Source organism: Megachile rotundata, chromosome 7 (assembly GCF_050947335.1).
Source record: "Megachile rotundata isolate GNS110a chromosome 7, iyMegRotu1, whole genome shotgun sequence".
NCBI lineage: Eukaryota > Metazoa > Arthropoda > Insecta > Hymenoptera > Megachilidae > Megachile > Megachile rotundata.
The window spans coordinates 17,399,567-17,419,187 of record NC_134989.1 but is presented as its reverse complement, the minus strand read 5'-3'; the positions used below and the strand labels follow the sequence as shown (position 1 = coordinate 17,419,187).

The window sequence follows — 19,621 nt, the reverse complement described above, 5'->3', positions numbered from 1 at the left end:
CATTTTATCCGCCGAATATTCTGTTTTTCTACAAACACGATTCGTATTCAACAACACGCGTCCCATGACCGATCATCGATTCGTAGGATTAGGAATGGACCACCTAGGGCTCAAAATTTTAAGCCCTGTCCTCGATCCACGCACCGTCACGTTCGCCATCCGAATCGAATACACAAAGAACCTCGAATCTGTTTGCAATTTCGAAGTTTTCATATCGGAAACAAATTTCACCCTTATCCGGACAAAGGGTGGTTCTCTCGCACGTGAATCGTATTTATTTTCAAGTAGTTACGTCGACATTCAACGGCCCTCCAAAATCGAAAGAGGATTCAAAATGGAGGGAAGAAAGTTGTTAGCTTTTGCACATTTGGCTTTATTGTTTCGTTATCAAACGCGGTGCATCGGCACCGTATTACGCGTTCGCGATGCTTTGGCTTACAGATATACAACGTTACTGGCTTACGTAAGAATCTAATACGGTTTTGTTCTGCACCTATGTCTCGGATATGTTAAAGGCAGGTACAGGAGATACGTCGGTGAACACTAAAGAGGTACGATATAACACACGCTATCAGTAGCTTTCTTTTCCCTTTTTTAGACACAGGTGTTGTACAAAATAGAATCGGTGCAAGAGGGGTGCGATACAGGTGCCAGAATTACAATTTTTTATACTTGCGCAACGTTGTTGCAAGTATCAGACAATTCGTATTTTAACGCTGGAACAACCGAATTCGGTAAAATCGCGGATTTTGGATCTTGCGTAGTAAATTAGAGTGATTTTATCGATATGTATTTTGATTCTTCTCAACAATTTACTTTACTTGTTTCTATATTTGATAATTAAGAGTATAGATACGACTAACGTCGGTTGTTCTAACGTTAAAGCGTACAAGAAAATATGTTAATGAATCGTTTCAATAAAATTTCAAGTCGAGCAATCGGTGATTCTTTAACACGTTACCGTTTACTTATACGTCTCTGCTGCGTATAAATACATTTTCGTTGATCGTTACACGTTCCTAACAAGCCCAATTCCACGCAAGAGATTTAAGTCGAATGTTACAAACGGGACGAAAAATGAAATTCTAATACCTAATTATAAAAAGGAAGATTACGATTATATTACATTTATAATACGTTTAATATCGCCTTTACACCGATTAATTTAATATTTTGCTGCGTTTGGTAAATGCTGCAGAAAGAGATCTTTGCAATTTTCACGAATACTGATTTAACGAGGAAAGAAGCAGAATATTAATTATAAATACTACTAGAAAATATTTCACTAACGATAAAGCTTAATGTAGACAAATTTTTGTAACGCGTTGACGGTAAAATGTTAATACCGATTTATCGAAACGCTCGTTTTCAATGGTATGTTATATCTTACTCCATTTCTTCGTTTTCATTTTAAAGTTGAACTGACGGAGCATTACCGAATCAATTTGTTCGATTCTCAAAGAAATACGCGTAGTTAACTGTCTCTGAATGTCGAAAAAAATACATGGTCCAAGTGTAAAGCAGGCTTCTCCGTCAGGCGCGAGGAATCGTATCCTAAGAAAGCTCCCTTAAAATACTTAGAAAAAACTTTTGCGAATAAGCTTACACGCTAAAAAGTACATCGATCACGATCGAGACACTAGCGAGAAGATTCGATCGAGGCGATCGTTACACATCGAGAATGCTTTTTTTTTCATTTTTTTAATTTTAATCTCATCCCGCCGATCTCCGTTCTTTCGCGATTTCTCTGTCTTCCGTCGAAAAACAGAAGTAGATACTACTTCCTTCTGTTCGCCAACGATTACGAAAATACGATTCGAGCTGTTCACATGATCGTCGAGATGAAGACGGTGATCAAAGACACCACCATTGTCATCGCGGTGACACCGATGCTGGACGCTGCCGAGATGTTCAACTTCTCCATCAAGTCCTTTGGTACGTCGACGTACACTTTTTCGACGCCGACATCCTTGATCAAGCTGGATAACTCTTTCGCGTTCACCGTGTCGCCATCGCTCGACCAGATGGTCAGGGTTACGTCTTTGTTCAGGTTGGAACTCTTCTCCAGCAGAGACTTGATCGTGGTGACATTATTCGCGACTAGACCGGCTCTTACAGGGTAAGTTATCGGCTGAGACACGTTCTGCTCCTTCACGAGGTCGATCATTTGCTGCACTTGCTCTTCCGTGTACCAACAATCGGTGCTGTCGTTTTTGCACACGTAGCTGCAACAGAGCGCAACGATCGCGTTATGCCGGCTATACAGAGCGCTTCAAAAAATAAGACTTCTCTTTGTTCAAACATTGCGGAAGGGAGGAAGTTAGTTAAGCAGCGAATAAAAAGAATTTTAACGATCTTATCGACATTACTTGGTGGTCCATCCAAGAGACAACGTGCAATTGGGCACCATTTTCGCTTGAGACACAAACTGCTTGGCATCCACCGGCGTCGCGTTCGCGTTCAGCGGTCCAGGAAGAATGTCCGCGTTAAGAAACACGGGGAATTTCATCTGAAATCGAGTAATTCTAAGTTAGTCCGTGAACCGATCCGTCTTTCGAGATAAAATAAGTATGGACAAGTATTAGACGCGTTAGGCTAATTTTAATTGCGTATTCGATGAGCACACTCTTTTTATAGTTTCTTACAACGGAGAAAAAAGTGAGATTCTTCGGGCACGTATATAAAAATATAACGTTCAAAGTTTCGAAAATATCCTTGTATCGTGTTGATCGGTCGAACGATGATCGGGAAAAGCTTCGCAAAGATCCAGAAGCAAAGACTATAAATATACGCGAGTAGGGATACTACTACGTACGTCATTGCGAAGATTATCCAGGATAAGTTTGCTCGCGTTGAAGGCATCGGTGGTCTTGAAATCTAACTTGATGCCCTTGCTCACGTTTTTCTTGTCGATCACGGCCATGAGGAATTCTTGCAGCGACAAATCGCTCTCGGTTTTTGGTGGATGAGCCATTATCGGTATTGTCTGACTAGTGTTCGTGCTGCTGCTGTTCGAATTATGTTTTCCGAGTACCACGTCCGCTTCCAGCATCATGATTTCAGCTAAACAAAGCAAAACATAGTTTTCCGAATTTATCGAACATAGGTCATTTTAAAGTGTAAAGTCTCAAGGAAATATTCTTTTTCGCCTTACACATAAGTCGCTCGTAGCAACTTAAATTGCAAACTGGAAAAAACGAGTTACCGACGTATACGAAGTAAAAGAAAATATGTCAAATCGAGTTCCAGAAGAATTGACTTTTTTTAGTCGATACATTCTTTCAGCAACTCAACGATACGTTCGGTATTTTACGCGCGTTACAGACCAAGCACAAATAGCGTAAGGCGAAGAAGCGAGGAAAAGACGCGAAGAGCGAGAGAAATAGAGATAGAAAATCTGCTCGTTTCAGTAGTCGTAGACACGTGCAACGAATATCGATCACGTTTAAAGAGGTAGGAAGTCAACGATGAATTCAACTTTCTCTGTCAGTGTTAAGTACAACTTTTTAGACCCTCGCTGGTTGAAGGAGGCTCTAAAAACCCTCTGACCCTTCGCACCTCGTTGGCCTTCTCGACCGAGTGTCTCATAAATTTGAAGCTTGGAACAGCGATGGACCAACACTTTAATACAGGATGCTTCGCTGCATCTGCATTTCGCTTTGAAGATAGATAACACGAACTTACGTTGCGTTAAGCTTTGTCGGGACCCGCTATAATTTATAGCACGGAGATTACTAGCTGTATCCATAAATTTAATATGATCGAAATATATTGAAACATATTAAAATTAGAAAATGACTTTAATTCTTAAGCGGTATAGTAAGACAAACGTAAGAAGTAGCAAAAGTTATGAAACAGCCTGTAGCTTCTGAAAGTCGGTCACGATGCTAGAAAGTCGAGTTTCCACGGTTTTCCGACTCGGGTACCTTGGTCTGATTTTTTTGATTAATCAAAGTCGTAACTGCAACGACGGTGACGTGTCTTGAACGCGGTCGCTGAAAAATTAGTAGGCGAAGTTTCAAAGGCCAGTCAGCAATGGATCCGACATTCGTACGTCCTGTTTTCGTCGTCAACTACGCGATCAATCACGGGATTGGAGGATCAAGGCCGTCCGTACCCGAGGACTGACCTTCCTCTAAGGCAGCTTCAACCATTCTTCGATTCTCATTGAGATTCAGCCAATGCCGACGATTCGTTTCTCGAAAATCTTCCCACGTGACCGTGCGACTGTCGTATCGGCTTCCTGAATTTTAATTACGCGAACGAACATCCGGTCCGACGACGAAGCGTGTCCCTAAATATAATTCCACCCAATGACCTTGGATCGAGCGCACGAATATGTTTCAAACGATATTAGGTACCCTCCGAAAGTTGCTGTTAGCACGATCGTATAGTACACGTATGATAGCGGGATGCATCGCCACGTGTTGAATCACCGCTCGTTGTATAACCGAAAGCATTGTATTACCGCCTACTTTCTGGTCGCTCCGTATATCTCAAACGTCTCCCTAATGGCACCGGACCAATTCTCCTACAGGTTTATAGCGTTCGAAAACCGTATGAACTTTCTGAGGCAGCTAATATTTAATCGCGATCGTAAATGGAGTAGAATCGCGTGGCGTACAGAGAGGATCGTTTTTTAAAAGGTCACGACACGTCTGTACGCTCGAACAGTACGGGGTTCGTTAACCAATAATGCGTCGGAAGTAGGAGATCGAAAGGAAAAAGAGTAATGAACGACGTAACGAAAGTAACCGAGGAAATGAATTTTTCATCGAAAGTTCAATCTCATCGTTCTCTACTCGTGTGACAGCTCGACCAACGATAGTTCAATCGATAATTATCGGTGCGATGTTGCTCGAACGAACGTTCGTAGTTCGGCCACGAACTTTTGACACGATTTAAATTTCTATGTTGCTCGATAACGAGATACCATTGCGACGATATTAAAGACGACGGAGCGAGACGATAGGAATCTGAATACGAAAGCTGTTTCAGCGATTTCGAGCTACCTTTACAAAGCGCTCGGATATAAAACGAACTTCAAAGCGTTTCCACCAACGACTCAGTGATCATAAATTACGTTTCATCGGGAAATTGCATCGGCTTCGAAGGATAAATAACTTTTACGTTCTAAACGCTTACGATCGCGTGCGTGTTTCGTATAAATCGATGTTGCGTGGATAATATCGAAAGCTTCGAGAATTACAATTTCTTTAGCATTTCGTAGATCAGAATAGAGTTTCGCTTACCTGATTCGAGCGCCTTGGCGAGATCAGCCTGACTGTTGACGGCATGGGCCCAGACGATTTGCGTCAAATTGCCTTTGATCTGAGGAAAGTAGCTCTTCGGATCCGTGCTGACATCGCACATGGCAGCTTCTGTAACAAGTGAAACGTCGTGTGCCATTACCGAATGCTGAACAGGACACGACCTTCCGCATTAATTCGCTCCCTCGACCTTTGACCCAATATTCGGCGGGGTCGGTCGCTTCGTAATTGAGCGGACTGCGAATTCCTCGCGAAGCTGCGGGGCTGGATGGATCCGTCGAGGTTTTCGTGGAAGGGGTTGGATGGCGGAGAATCTCGCCCTACTTCTCGAGCCTCGTTGTACAACGAGAGATCGATAATCACAATTTATTCGTTACCGTCGTTACGCTCTTCGCTATTTCGGGGGATCGTTTCCTCGTAAAAATAACCGAACAATGCACGACTTGATAGAACTTTCCCTCGTAAAACGTTTCTTCCCTTACGATTTTATTGATCCGACCGTACGAGAGCCGACTTTCTGCGTAGACGATAAACGCGATTGAGATTTTTTCGAAATTTTAAAGCGACGATGGAAAATCGTGCACAACGATAGGCGTAATTTTTCGCCGAAAATGCGAGAGTAGCTCGCAAATTTTACTCGGTTGAATCGATACGGGGCGAACTCCTGATACAATAGTTTCAACTGACCCGTTTCCGGTTCGATAGACACGTGCAAGGTTCGCTATATGCGTTAGTCGATCGACTACCAATCCCCAGAGAGAAACTGGTGATTTTCCCTCTTTTTTTTTAACCGTGGACATATCGCGTATATAGAGTCGTGACATTGTGACCGGTTAACGCGTTGATTGCCGTGGAAGTTATCGTCGACTGACGTCGCTTAACGAAAATTTACAACGCTTTTACCGAGTTGACTGTCACGGGGAAAATTGACGCGTGCGGTCAGACGTACTACGATACAAGTTACTAATATTACGAGTAACTAATTATTAGTTTCATACTTCAATTTGTTAATGTAAATGATCGACTGGAAATTATTACAAGATAATATCGACCACCTTTCTGTACGAGTTATAAATAATTCAAGAGCACGAGTATGACACGATACCGTACATGTATTTCAATGCCTTCAAAACGTACAACTTTGATCGTTAAAAAAATAATTATGACAACCTTGAGCATTCCATACTGTCATCTTTAAAAGTTAATTAGCTTTCTCGTGTTCTATCTAGTCAAGAATGGCGTCCACTTCGGCCAACTTTTAGGCTTACTCGATACGATCCGAGTATACTAAACTTTTTAAAGCTTACTTCTAAGCTTCTATCGTAAACCTTTGTGGCACTATCCTGACTTCTACACGCCTGAGCTTCTATTCACAAAATCGTCTCGGAGCGCGTGTTTAACGGCGACACTTCCGGCCAGTTTATTTCCGAGTCATCGATTCCATACAGTAGTTGGCACTGTTCGAGAATCGGTCGTCGACCATGCTGATGCCAAGAAAAATGCAACACCCGACCCTTTCTTTCTTTTCTCTATCCTGTTGCCCGTTCTTTGAACCACTACGGCTACCGTGGCGAGGTGAGACTGACCTCGAACGAGCACGAGTTACAACGACGAAGCTCTAATTGGCTGAACAATCGATCGTCTGTATCCGAGAGACTCGACAGTTCTTAATAACGCCTCATTCTTACGTAATACTTGTGCGTTTTCGCATCCACGTAAGGACACATCTAAGATTTACGTCGTGACCGTTTATCGAAACTAGTTGCTCTCGAGGCATTGGATTCGATGAGTAAAATTTAATACGATGAAAGCGAAATTGCTGGATGAAATTCAATGTCGCTAAAGACTCGAAACTTTGTTTCCTAATGAGCTCCATCGTTATGGACGTTCACCTGTGAAGTAGATGTGCTTTCAAACGACAGCTTTTATTCATTGTCGATAAACTTCTCGATAGAAGCATTAATTATTTGGCTTGTACATGAGAACAATACACAGGTGTTTCATACATTCCAATTGATGATCATCTTGATGTCTTTGAAATGCGAACGATTAACGAGTGTACCGATGATTGTTCTATTTTCGGAAGATGATCTTGATCAAGTTGCAATTTGGTGTCGCGTAAAAACGTACATTAAGAATACATTTGTCTCGTTCGATCCGAGATACTTCGTGATCGGCAATGATCAAGTTTCGAAATATCTCGATCGATTAGCGAGAACTTCCATGACGAATGGTGTTTTGAAAAACATCCTCTGTATCGAGGTATTAGGTGTCGTGATTTATTGGCGCGCGAGGACGTGTAGGTACTGTAAGAAGAGGTCCATTTAGTTCGATTCGAGACACCGATACGGCTCGTCCTCTTAAGTGAAAGCAGCTCCTTACCATGATAGTCGCGAACCGGATAACCAGCTCGCAGCCCTCTCGACTACTTTCCACGAAGCTTAGACTGCACTTTTGCGAGGCGGATTTCCGCCGGAATTACCTGGATACACGCTGCTATCGAGTTTAGTCCGCTCAGCCGGTCGGACGGCTGTGACTTATAGCCGAGCTATAATCGAGGCAGCTAGAATCCGGCTTCCATTTGCAGCCAAACTATCGGAAATTCCAATTTCCACGTCGAGTACCGATCGGATTTCAACGAAAATCAAGGTCTCGTTTATTCCTGTCGCGTTTCTATATTCGGTACGTTGCATCAATATACACGAAGTGTCCTCGGACTGCTCGCACGGTTTAAAAAATACATTTCGTATCGTAAATATGTATACAACGGGTGGATGAAGTTTCTTCGCGCGAGACTTTCAACTTTGAGGAAAATGATTTTCAATTTTGCATTCCCGTCGCGGTTTGGCTCGGTACAAATGTACCCTGGAACACGCTAGGCTCTCAGGAGAAAATGGAAGTTGGTTATCAGCGTGATATTGTTCAGCATTATATGGTCAAGCGGTACACCGCCACAGGTTAAATCGTCACGCGTTGTATAAGTTAGCGCATTTTAACGCGATAACAAATTGTATAGGTGCTTGTTGGTCATCCCGTATTAGTAGCGATACCAATACCCTCGTGCGTTAACGCGCTTACGATTCGGTCGAAGTTGAATTGTACGGAATTAAATTTTATTTCGTACCGCCGGTTGAAGAACGCTCTACGAGTAACTTCCATGAATATCAACAAGGTGATATTTTCCGACGCAGCATGTTAAACTTGTAAATACCCAATGCTAAATTTATTTTTTTCCTCCTTGTGACCTAACTTTAAATATCGACTGTGCGTTTCACGGCACGAAGTAATTTCTACGAAGGATAAAAAGACCGGTCGTCATCGCGTACGTACGCGACTGACCAACCTTTAAAGACCTGTCCTCGTAGAATCTTCCGGAAGGTCGTTAAACGACGACGTAACTTCTTTACCGAAGTCTTGTTATCGTCCTGACAAGACAACACGAGTCGATAAAGAAAACGTTCGCAACCCTGACGACGACAAAGTTGTTTCGGTAGGATAATACAGCGATGGATTAACCGGTAGAGCTGCTTTACGCGATACCATAGAAGTTAGTTAGGACTGCGTGACAGAAAATGTTCGAAATGTCACGCTCCGTCCACTTCGTGTTGATCCTATCACGAATTCGTGATGTAATTCAGGGTTTCACCCCCGAACGCGATAAATTGAAAGCTTCTTAATTCGTTCTCTGTGCGCTTTCGTAAGCAGCGAACGTCATCGTAAACTTTTAGCGCAGCGAGATTCTCTTTGGGTCTTCGGAAGCTTTCACGCCGAGCGCTCGAATAATTCTGCGTACGTGCGGTTAATCGATACGCGCGTCTGTACGTCTGTTTTCGAATGATTCAAAGGATAGGCCGGATATCGATATCGGACTGCAAATTATTTGCACAGAATGCGCGCCGCTGAACAACGTTTTGCACTCTGCAGAGTTCGATAACACGGATAGCTCGTCCATTTGATGAACAAAAAATTCTATTAGAAAGTAAGACACGAAACCTTATTATCGCTTTACGCGTTGAGATTAGCTTCGATCAGTTATCGTAAATTAACATTTCCAGCAGAGAGAAATATGGAAATCTCTGACCTAGCGTAAGTCGACTTTTCCGACAGACCCTTGACACCTACGTACAACGAGGTATACACGAATCGAGTTCCTATTTCCTTACTATAACGAAGTAAGTTTTCAGTACCAGGTCTCGGAGCCTATCGTCCAATAATCTTCCGCAGAAATTTGCTTGAAATTCTTGGTAAAGCTATTAAAAAATGTGTGTCGGATGCAAAAGACAAGATTGATAGCAGTGTGCTAAGTTTAGAAGCTACTGTACTTTGATAAATGGCTTCGACTATAGCGATCTTGTCGTAGCCGTGACGAAAGTTTCCAAAGAACGGGTCTTGCTGACAAAACCACATTCTTTCAGGTAAATAACGTTGCCGGTAGAACGGAAAGAATCGAATGCTTCTACTCAGAATTCATCGCGCGATTGACTCGAGGTTGAACGCGTTTGTGTAACGCGAGATTAAACGCGGGACCTTCCCATGAACAGATATCGCTCGTATACGCGTGTCAAGATTCATGGTATCTGTGACAACTATGATTGATACCATTCTGGGAATCGCGATTGGTACAGGGCAATCCTTGCTGGTACGTTTGCCAACGGCTTTCGCGAATTTTTGTCACGTTAAAACACGTTTTCCTTCGTGTAATCTGGATCTTGACGTAATTCCAGGCCTTGTGCGAACTTATGACAAACAGTTTCTTATTCTACTTGAACGATATTTCTTTTTCAGGAAAAATATGAAACCAAGTGCCGAATAATTACTAGTTTTCTTTTATTTATGAAGAAAAAATGAATAATTATTAGCGGAGTGTACGTATTTAACTCGGCTATCTCGCACGAAAAAAGAAGAATCGTTTCGTGCATTCAGGTATTTAATATCATGCTAAAGGGTGTAGTAACCGCGTGACGCTTTATCATGAGCAAATATTTTCTCAGTGGCCCGTGTATTTTTTTATTTCGTCAAAACTGAAACGCACGGCCCTCGAGACTGATAATACTAACGGGAATTACACCATATGACTCACTTTCCTTGGTATAGATAAGAATGAAGTCACCTACTACCTCCACCTATCACGGTAAACACACCTTCTCTTACGCAAACGAGTTCTGATTCTGCGAGAAGAGCCGCATCGATTCCACGATTGCAATTGGCAGTTTCGGAATTAAAAGCCAGTAAATGCCTTATCGTGGTCCGTTTTCCTTCTTTCCCGTACGATTTAATTTTCCTGCTTCCCGATCAGACGGTTCAATGATTGCTCCATTTGGACAACCACTTTTTTCTTCGTGCATTTAAGGGGATATCGTTTACCCGTCCATTTTGTCAATTTATTTGACGACAACTGGTCAATGTGTATGACTTTTTATTTATATTCAACCAAGTTTAAAGGGATAAATTTACAAGCATTTTTGTTTAAAAAATGCCTTCTTTAAAAGAATTATTATTGATAGATACACTTGTTTCCTGCTATAATTAGCTCCTTCATTATCGCGCTAAAACTCTTAAAAGTTTCCTTTTTAGGTAATATTTCTTAGTCTTGCCATATCTTATCTGCTTTCTTCGTGATATTTCATTATTTTAGTTGTTTGAAATTTTAAACACCTCATATATAATTCAAATGTATACAGTTACATAAGCGAGCGAATTCTTGATAATAAAAATAATGGATTCCTTAAGATATAATAAGATTTGGAGTAAAATTAGAATACTTTTTCCTCTACAAAGTTATACTACAAATAAAGTTTCACCGAGAAAGTTCCTCGTTCTATAAAAATTTATTAAAATAGAATGTCATACTGCGTTACTTTACTTTCCGAAGTCGAACAATTTCTTGTAAAAATACTGAAATTTCAGAAGGAGATTGCAAGAAGACCTCCGATTTTCGCGAATATCCATTTTCTGCGACGAAATACCTGTGGCCGCGTGCAAAGCTACACTCACACGGTTTCTGGTTATACTCGCAGAAATCTAGAATAATATTTACGACAAACGATACGTGGCCAATGCGACGCGTTTCAGTGCTTCTGTTTATAAATGACAACGTCTCGTTAATTAGCCCGCTAACGGCCGCTGCTCGTTTATCGTTGCTAAATAGAATATCTCGTATATATCGATCGTTCGTACGGTCGATTAGGCTAATTAGTACTATTAATATGTTCGTAACGGGACACGCCCCGTTGCGATGATTAATTTTTCACTAATTGTTTGCGTGAGCTTCCCTTGTATCGTCGACTCGAGGATTCGTACTATATCGCGTGAGACATTCAATTCAAAATGTAAGCAATGGATCCTTTTCATTTCCAGAAAGATCTAGGTGTCTGGAAGTTTCAACACTTATTCGATCAAGGTTTTTATCGCTTATACATACAGAGTTATGAAACTCAGAGCACACATAATCATTCTTTGTCATTTGTGCGATGATAAAATAGTACTTCGAGGACGGGTTATCGATTAGATCCATCATCGTGGTTTTAAGATACCTGAAAACTCGTGGAACATTTGGATCAGTAACAATATAACATCCGAAATTTTATATCAAATTTTACGCGATCGAATGCGGAGCCACAACGATATTTCATCCTAGAGAAGAATTTAATTCAGCTCATGATAAAACGAGATTGAACGGTGGCAAAGGTCAAAGGTACATGGACAAATTATCCGAAGAATGCAGATTTGTGCGCGGTGCGTGAATATTCGTAGACATTCAATTCTGATCGATGATTCGACGAGCATCTGAAATTATTTATTTGGTTTGTCTATCTATATCGGACGATCTTGCTTTAATGTTGAAAAAAATGTTCCAAAATCGTTGTACTAGTTATCGGAAAAACGATAATTTCTGCCCGTCCAAAGGAACGATTCGCGAAATAGAACGAAGCGAGAGCAGGTTATTTTCCATGGAACCGACGAAACAGCTACTTGAAGGCGAGTAGAACAGCAAGGACTATAGAGTGCACTAAAAACAGCTTATTTTCTAACTATTTTTGCGCGGCACGTCGTTTGCATATAACCGAGGAATGGTAATCTATTTTTAAGAGCGACCCGCGTTACAAAGGACACCGGTGCTCGGTGAAAAAAGAAAAAGTTGGAAAATGCCAACAGAACGGCGCGCCACACCGCGTCACACCGCGCCACACCACGGGTGGAGAGGAGAAACGCGGAACGAAAGCGCGAGGAAAGTAGCCTAGAGGAGCGGAACAAGCTTTTACGAGCTGAGCAAACCGGGTTACGCCCAACGTGAGTTTGCATTTCGTGATTAATCACGTTTCGCGTATATTTCGATGGAAACGGCAAGCGAACGAGAGCAATCGAACAATCGATGAGTTCAGATTTTTCCAACCGACCCTGGTTACCGAATTAACAAGCGTCAATGTTATTGCACCAGGGAATATTAAGATTTTATTTTCATCGCGTTCAATTACAATTAAAGAGAGTGCTTTACGACGCTCTCTCTTATCGAGAAACGGTTACCCTATTAATCAATATTCGCGGTCGTTAAGGGATGATCGCATGATCTATCGCTCGATTTAACCCGATCTCGGAGGCAGCTATACATCGCCCGCGCAGTATTTCAGCCCGTTAAGGGCCGAATAATGCCATGGGTCGAATTCGTGCAGCATTTCCTTGAAACAGTCAACATTTTGTATATTAGAACGAGATAAACGAGATTCATTTTCGCAAAGTAAACTTCTACCGTATTTCTCGATCAAATAAAATTACTCGCGATCTATATACGGTCACGAGATTGCTTTTAAACTAATCCAACAGAGAAGTGTTAATTTCGTGGCTGTCGAGCCGCGCGAAATTGCAAGGCAAATATCGTTAGCGACTCGATCCGCGACTCTTCGCAACGTTTCGCAAACGTAAAGTTACGATATCACGGTGGAAACGTTTTCTAACGAACCAAGATTTGCAGGGACAAGTCGGAGCAGCGAAATAAGCGTATTCCTATGAGAGCGGTTGCACATTTTTCGAACACCGTGACCCTATTCCGTCAGAAAACATATCCACTGTATATAATCGTAGATTGAAAACGTTAGTTCGTCATGAAAACACTTCCACCGTGGTTAAACCGTTAAAATCGATAACAAGTTTTCATTTGTTTCATAAACGTTCGACATTCACCCTCCGATACGACAAGGCGTAATTACATATATTCGAGCGCGGGAAACTTCGTTTACGTGACGAACGAGAAAACTGACAGAAAGTAGAGAAGCAGTCGTGGAAACGTAAACGGAGCGAACGTTGCAAAGGGGTGCGAAATTTCAACACTTTTACCCCATTTTCGGTGCACTCCGATCAACCGCGACTGTTTCGAGCGCGAACGACACGATTTGTTCGATAACGTTTGAATAAACAGAAACTTACGAAAGGCTGCGAGCAGCAGAAGACTGGTTACGGTGGTCGTGGCACCCTTCATGGTCCCTTCGAACACTGTATACTCTCGCGGAGAAACAGAGGGAGAGAGAAAAATTGAAGAGGAGAAAACGGACAGGCGCGCGTGAACAGCGTGTATAGCAGACGCACACGAGAAACGAAGGTTACTTCGAAGAAAAGAAAGAGAGGGAGAGGGTCAGAACCGGCAGGCGCGGCTCTCTGGTCTAGCTGAACGACACCCGGTCAACTCGGCAGCCACCAAACGACTGACTGTTGTCCCGAGCCGTCGACCGATCCTCCAAATCCAAGCGTGCACACACAATACGCCGAGCGGAGCGGAGCCGAGCTGAAACCGTTTTGCCGCGTGCCGCCGACGATCTTCTATCCATATTTCACTCCGTTAACCCTTCACGGACTCCTACTTGCCTTCGTACGCGAATAATTTGTCGCTTTAAATTGCTTTTCTATTTTCATTTAACGCTCAGTCCTTGCCAACACTTTCTTACGCAGATATTTCTGCTGACTAAAATCTTTTTTTACCAGATATTTTTTATTTTTACAGTGTACAACAATTATTATTGATCAAGAATTTTGTTTAATCGTTACTGATATTTATGATTATGCTCTTCTGGAACATGGGGTTATACGTAGAAATATTTTTGACACAAAATACTATACTTTTCATTGGAAAATCGATACGATTTCTCTTGAAATTTCTTAAGACGGCGTCAAAATTAACGAGTTGCAATAAGAACATGTTCGTTAAAAATCTTGAATAAAAAACATATCTGCGATCAACAAGCAGGTCAAACTAAGTATGTTCATTAGTGGTTCACAATCATGACTATCACGCCGCATGGGACTATTTAACCTAATAGCAACGTATCTAAGGAATTTATGCTGCACTCTCTATTATGTTTTAGTGATTGTACATGAATATTTTTGCGCGGCAAATAATTAGTTATAAATTTGTTAACAATTTGCGGGTAATAATCGATCATCGATGACTAAGGGTCAATTAAAATTTTAGTCGTTGTTGAATTTGAGCTGCACGGGACTCATAGCACGCACACGTGTCCGACACTTCACGGTCCCAGACAGTCAGTGAAACGTGGGGTGAATAAGGACCGTGGGAAGGGGGAGCAGGTACGAGGGGAAGGGCTCTCTCCCCTTTTTGTCCTCTCTCTATCCCGATGAGAAGAGGGGCAGGATGCGTGGATCGAATTAGAAGTCGCTTCGGGAAAAGAAAGGATTCGCAACGCGAACGTTGTTTAGCGTATTCTGGCTATTACACCCTTCCGCTCTACGTCGTTCTTTTATAAATTCAATTTCCGCGTTTCGATACCGTCGGAAATTTCCGTTGCGTCGAGCAACGACTGTAGAGAGAACATATTTTCAATTTTCGACATTATCATTTTCACTCGATAGAACCACGATCCAAAGATACGATAAAAAAACCGAAAACGTGGATCTCTTCGACATAAAATTAAAGACCTCGAACGCATTTTGAGTTTAAATTTCGAGGGTGAAATAGCGATCGACTTCCCTGTTCTCTGTAGTCGCAGAACTACCCCAACGCTCACTCTAGATTAACATCCACCCTTTCTAGATTTAAAGTTAGAACGCTCTCGTTGATTGGACCTTTGTTTCCGATTATTCGCAGCACCGCGTACACTCCAGAGCGAAACGGAGTCAACGAGAACGTTGTTCCGACGGAAAAATGGAACGAGGAGAGCCAGGTGCCGCCTTATCAGAAAATTGTTCAAATATAACGTGCAATTGATAGCCGCCGATCGAAACGCCAGGTATATATTCCAAGAACATCTGTGTAAACGGTATATTTATGAAACGCGAGCTTCTACCGCCGATTCGCAAGGCGGAAGCATTTTTGACGATGACTTCTTTCTCTTTTGATTAAAAGTCTCCTTTATTTTTTACGACCGTGCAATAAAATTCATACCTTGAGCCGCGCTTTCGGGCGACAACGGTGATTTAAAACTCGATGAAATTCTTTGCACGAGCGTGAAAGCACGTATAATTAAGACGAATGTCAGCTTCGGCAATTAGCACATACTTGAGATATTTTACTTGCTAATTACACGTTTAATCGAAGCTACGATTGAACCCAGTCAACACCTTCTAGAGATGTACATAAATTACGTATTCTGCTTCTTCGGTTCGACCGTATTCAGAGTCAGTTTTGGATCGCCATGCAATCGGATTCAAAGTCAGACAATTTAGGTCGTACAATCAGGTGAACTATTTAACGATCCGTTATCGGACAAATATTATCACGCAACATCTTGATGACGCACACGATTCCTGCAAGATTATGAAGCATCGTTTTCGTAATAGAATTCGTCGAAAGAATAGCTTCGATTAATCGCGTGGTTAGGTCGTAAAAATCAAGTAAAATTGTCGGAAAGGGTGTGATTATCGTGTACAGAGTAGGGGACGGAACAAGAAGGGTCAATTCCGGTTAATAGGTCAATTTCTCCAATGACCGTCGCACAATTTTTACCGTATTTGTTTGAACCGTGGTAATTGCGGTCTTTTTGATGCTCCCCTAAAGTTTTTTTTTTTTACCCTGGAAACGAGCAGAGAATTGCGAACGTGGCTTCGCGAAACGACTCGCTAAACTCTTGGGAAATTCTTTCTCGTCCAACGCCTCTCGCGCGTTACGACCACCCTGCGCCCGCTCCAGAAGTCACTCGCGTTAGCAAATACGTTTCATGACTAAAAGAGTCGGCGGAAAAAACAGGGAGAAACTGTGACCTGGTAAAGCAACGGATCAGTCACGAATGTTTAACCCTTAAATGCCGCGGCTGTGTTAGATTTCACTTCGCTAACCTTCGCGCCACACTTTGCATTTCTATTCGGTGGAACAAAACGTGTTTTCGAAGACACGACTCAAAAGCAGAAATTTCTCTCTATTCTAGGATTAACTACGATTATCTGAATAAAACATGATACGTTCCAATATTTTATCTATTACACGCGCGAAGAAAAAGGAGGTTGAAATCGAACGTAGTTCGATATTTCAAGTTAAGAGGCGTGACAGATAAGAGAGTCAGTTTTTTTCCGTGGATAACGAAGCATCTCGATCGAGGCGTATGTGTACATCTATATTTATTGACGAGTCTCTGGAATAATAAGAACTCGCGGGGCGTATCTTCGATGACACTCGTAAATTTCCTTCGAATCGCGTTGACGAATGAAAAAAATAGTTGATTGAAAATCGGCGATAATCCCTCGGGTGTAAAACGTTCACGGTCAGAGTCGTCGCTACTACTCGATATTACCCTTCGATCGCAAACCCTCGACAGATGTTTTTGGCTCGACCCTCGGCCAGTTCGTCTGAACGACCCCTGTCGTCGCGTTCGGAGTTCGTTTGGGGCTCGTATGCCGAACACATGTCGTCTTCGGCAACAAATATTTCGTTCGAGTGTCCATGTTTGGCCGTTAGAACGTTAATAACCGATCGCTGTGTTCGTGATTCTTAAAACGGAAATAATGGATTCTCTACTCGCGCAATCGACTCGAACACGCGTGCACGTATCGAACTTGATCCCGCTTCTACCTGTAACCTCTGAAAAGGTTTCCGAGCGATACTCTTCCGGGGCTGTAGACACAAGCCTCGAAAATGTTTCTATCGAGCAGCTCGGCGACGAGGTCGCTTGTAAATCGGCCATAACTTCCGAAGCTTGTCCTTGACTCGTTCCCGGGCTGGCTGAGCAAGGAAATGGAAATGCATCGGTGCATTCCGAGTTTTCCAGGTCGACGCTGTCTCCGTGTACCATCTTTGTGGATAATTGTGTGTGTAGGTGGGTGTGCGTGTACGTGTGCACGCGTGCGCGCTGCCTCCACCTAGAGACAGACTCAGGGCCGACGTTGTTGAGATACAATAGAAAAATGGGAGTTTCCCGAGACAATGGGGGAATACTCTCCTTTGTCGCGCGAGCGAAGGTCCCCTCGTCTCTCTCCCTTCCTCTTCCTCTATCTCGCCCCTCGGCTCGACACCCTTCTACCTCTTTTCTTCGTTTGACTCGAGTGCTCCGAGATATATCCCCTTTAAAACCCTCCATCGAATCGAAACGGGCTGGTAGACGCGACAATTAGACGATTCGCTGGGGTATTCCTCGTTGCCTCCAAGATACTTGTGTCGAGCTACTCCTCTTCTCGCCACCAGCTGGAGCAAATCAACTCTACGTTCTCGCTGCTACTCTCTTCTATACTTGTCACCGCGTGTACAATTTCTGTGCTCTGGTGGCTCATATTTTTCTGTGTTTCGAACAGGTTGCGGGTTAGGCTAGGTTCGCGTTGTGCAACTGCTACGCCAGATATTAGTCAATTAGGTGGCCCAATTTAGTCTACTTTCTCAGACCGTTCGGTACTTGTTGATAGATACGTTACTAATTAGTACATGTACACTGACAAACATGTTAAGCTTCCTCACGAAAATGAACCTCCAGATATGTCTCGATATGTACATTTCTAAATTTCCGAATCGCTGAAAACCTGTATCCCTTTTAACTCAAAGTAACCTCGTTGCAATATATCGAATATAAACAAAGTCCGCTATATCGGCTTACCAACTTTCGGGTGCAAACATAAATCCATATTAACTGGTAACTGGTAAGTTGACGTTTCAATTCCATTCAATTAGTCGAGTTTTGCGCGCGGAATAGTTGCTCGCGTGCCTTTTAGCCCTGAGGTTAACACTTACGCGGTTATCCGCTCGCAATGCACGATTGCACTGAATAATTTACACGGCGCATGAATTATTTTCTGAATGCACGTAGTTCGCAACGCTGCGCGTCTCGTAAAACGATACGGCACTCCCTTTATCGCGCTTATCGTCGGTTTGTATCGGGCGTCGAGTAGCGTCTCTACGCCCGGGTTCAGGAGGGAAATTACGCTTCTCGAGACACGACGTTGCTGAAAAAGACGTTGGGGCTAGCTCGATACGTTCGAGTGCCCTTCGACGACGATTTTTAATCAACATCGATCGGAACTTCCGGATACAATATTGCCTCTCCAAACGGCAAGACAAGCATATTTCATCCGTAACTGACACGATGTTCATTTTTCTCGCGTACCAAGTACGACAGGGTTTGAAAAATTTACATACACGGTGTTGCTTAAAATTTAACAACTTTCGTCAAACGATTTTCCGTCACGTGATTAGTAAAACATCCGGTTGCCATAAGGGTTTAAATCTTCTCGCGATTAACCGTACTTTTACATGCTCGTGTTGCTGATTGCAGGAACAATGCCGTATCACCTTGTTTAGCTGTCGTGGCGCGGAATTATCCACTTAGAAAGATTAACGAATTTACATGCAGTGGATTAGAGGTTAGCAGAGAATATTATGTAATCGTCGATCGATACACGATGACGTGTCATTTACCTGTTGTTGAACAAATTACGAAACGAATGTCTTGGAGCTAATAGCGAACAAGAATTGGGGTAGTCCTAGGTGGTCCCAGTACGCCTAAGGCAGAAATCTGCTTGAAAATCTTTATTGATCCCCGGACCAAACTATTTCTCACAGTATATATATATATATTCTGTACACCGTATCAAAATATCATCACTGACGCTATCTAACAGCGAATGACCGAAGCAACTCAGCAGAAGATAGCGTTTTTTGCAAAATGTGTGCAGTTCTCCGCCTCCGACATCATGAATCATCTTTTATTAATGCCTCATAAAATGGACTTAATGCAGTTCATAAAATAAAAAAGCTACAGGAGTATGTATCGCACGGGCACAAAGTGATATCTGTGCTATAAAAAAGCGATGTCAACTACACTTACGATGTCGCTTACAGTGCAGTTCATTTATCGGCTGATGGTTACAGCGTCTACTGTAGCGGCCATTTTGAAATGAGAGAGAGAATATTTTATCATGGAATTAAT

At 42.5% G+C, this 19,621-nt stretch overlaps 1 protein-coding gene across 3 annotated transcripts; it reads right to left on the bottom strand.

Annotated features, from left to right (window-relative positions):
• Positions 1 to 349: 349 nt before the first annotated feature.
• Positions 350 to 18,425, bottom strand: LOC100878235 (protein FAM151B). 3 transcript variants are annotated; one of them, XM_012292080.2, is made up of 5 exons: positions 18,293 to 18,425; positions 5,253 to 5,381; positions 2,816 to 3,063; positions 2,370 to 2,509; positions 350 to 2,225 (listed from the first exon to the last, which is right to left on the bottom strand). In XM_012292080.2, exons 1-5 carry the CDS (start codon positions 18,318 to 18,320, stop codon positions 1,826 to 1,828), a joined length of 945 nt encoding a protein of 314 aa, XP_012147470.1. In that variant the 5' UTR covers positions 18,321 to 18,425; the 3' UTR covers positions 350 to 1,825. The 3 variants fall into 3 exon arrangements, with proteins under 3 accessions (XP_012147470.1, XP_076389628.1, XP_003706204.1); XM_076533513.1 differs by lacking the exon at positions 18,293 to 18,425 and adding an exon at positions 13,602 to 13,992; XM_003706156.3 differs by lacking the exon at positions 18,293 to 18,425 and adding an exon at positions 13,692 to 13,987.
• Positions 18,426 to 19,621: the final 1,196 nt, after the last annotated feature.

Bases quoted from the DNA above. Each gene is read 5' to 3' on its own strand.
- LOC100878235 (XM_076533513.1), bottom strand. From the start codon at position 13,743: ATGAAGGGTGCCACGACCACCGTAACCAGTCTTCTGCTGCTCGCAGCC. The intron at 5,382-13,601 runs GTAAAAGTGTTG...CACTTGTTACAG, and splicing joins CGGAGTGCACCGAAAATGGG to AAGCTGCCATGTGCGATGTC. The intron at 2,510-2,815 runs GTACGTAGTAGT...ACTCGATTTCAG, and splicing joins TGGATAATCTTCGCAATGAC to ATGAAATTCCCCGTGTTTCT.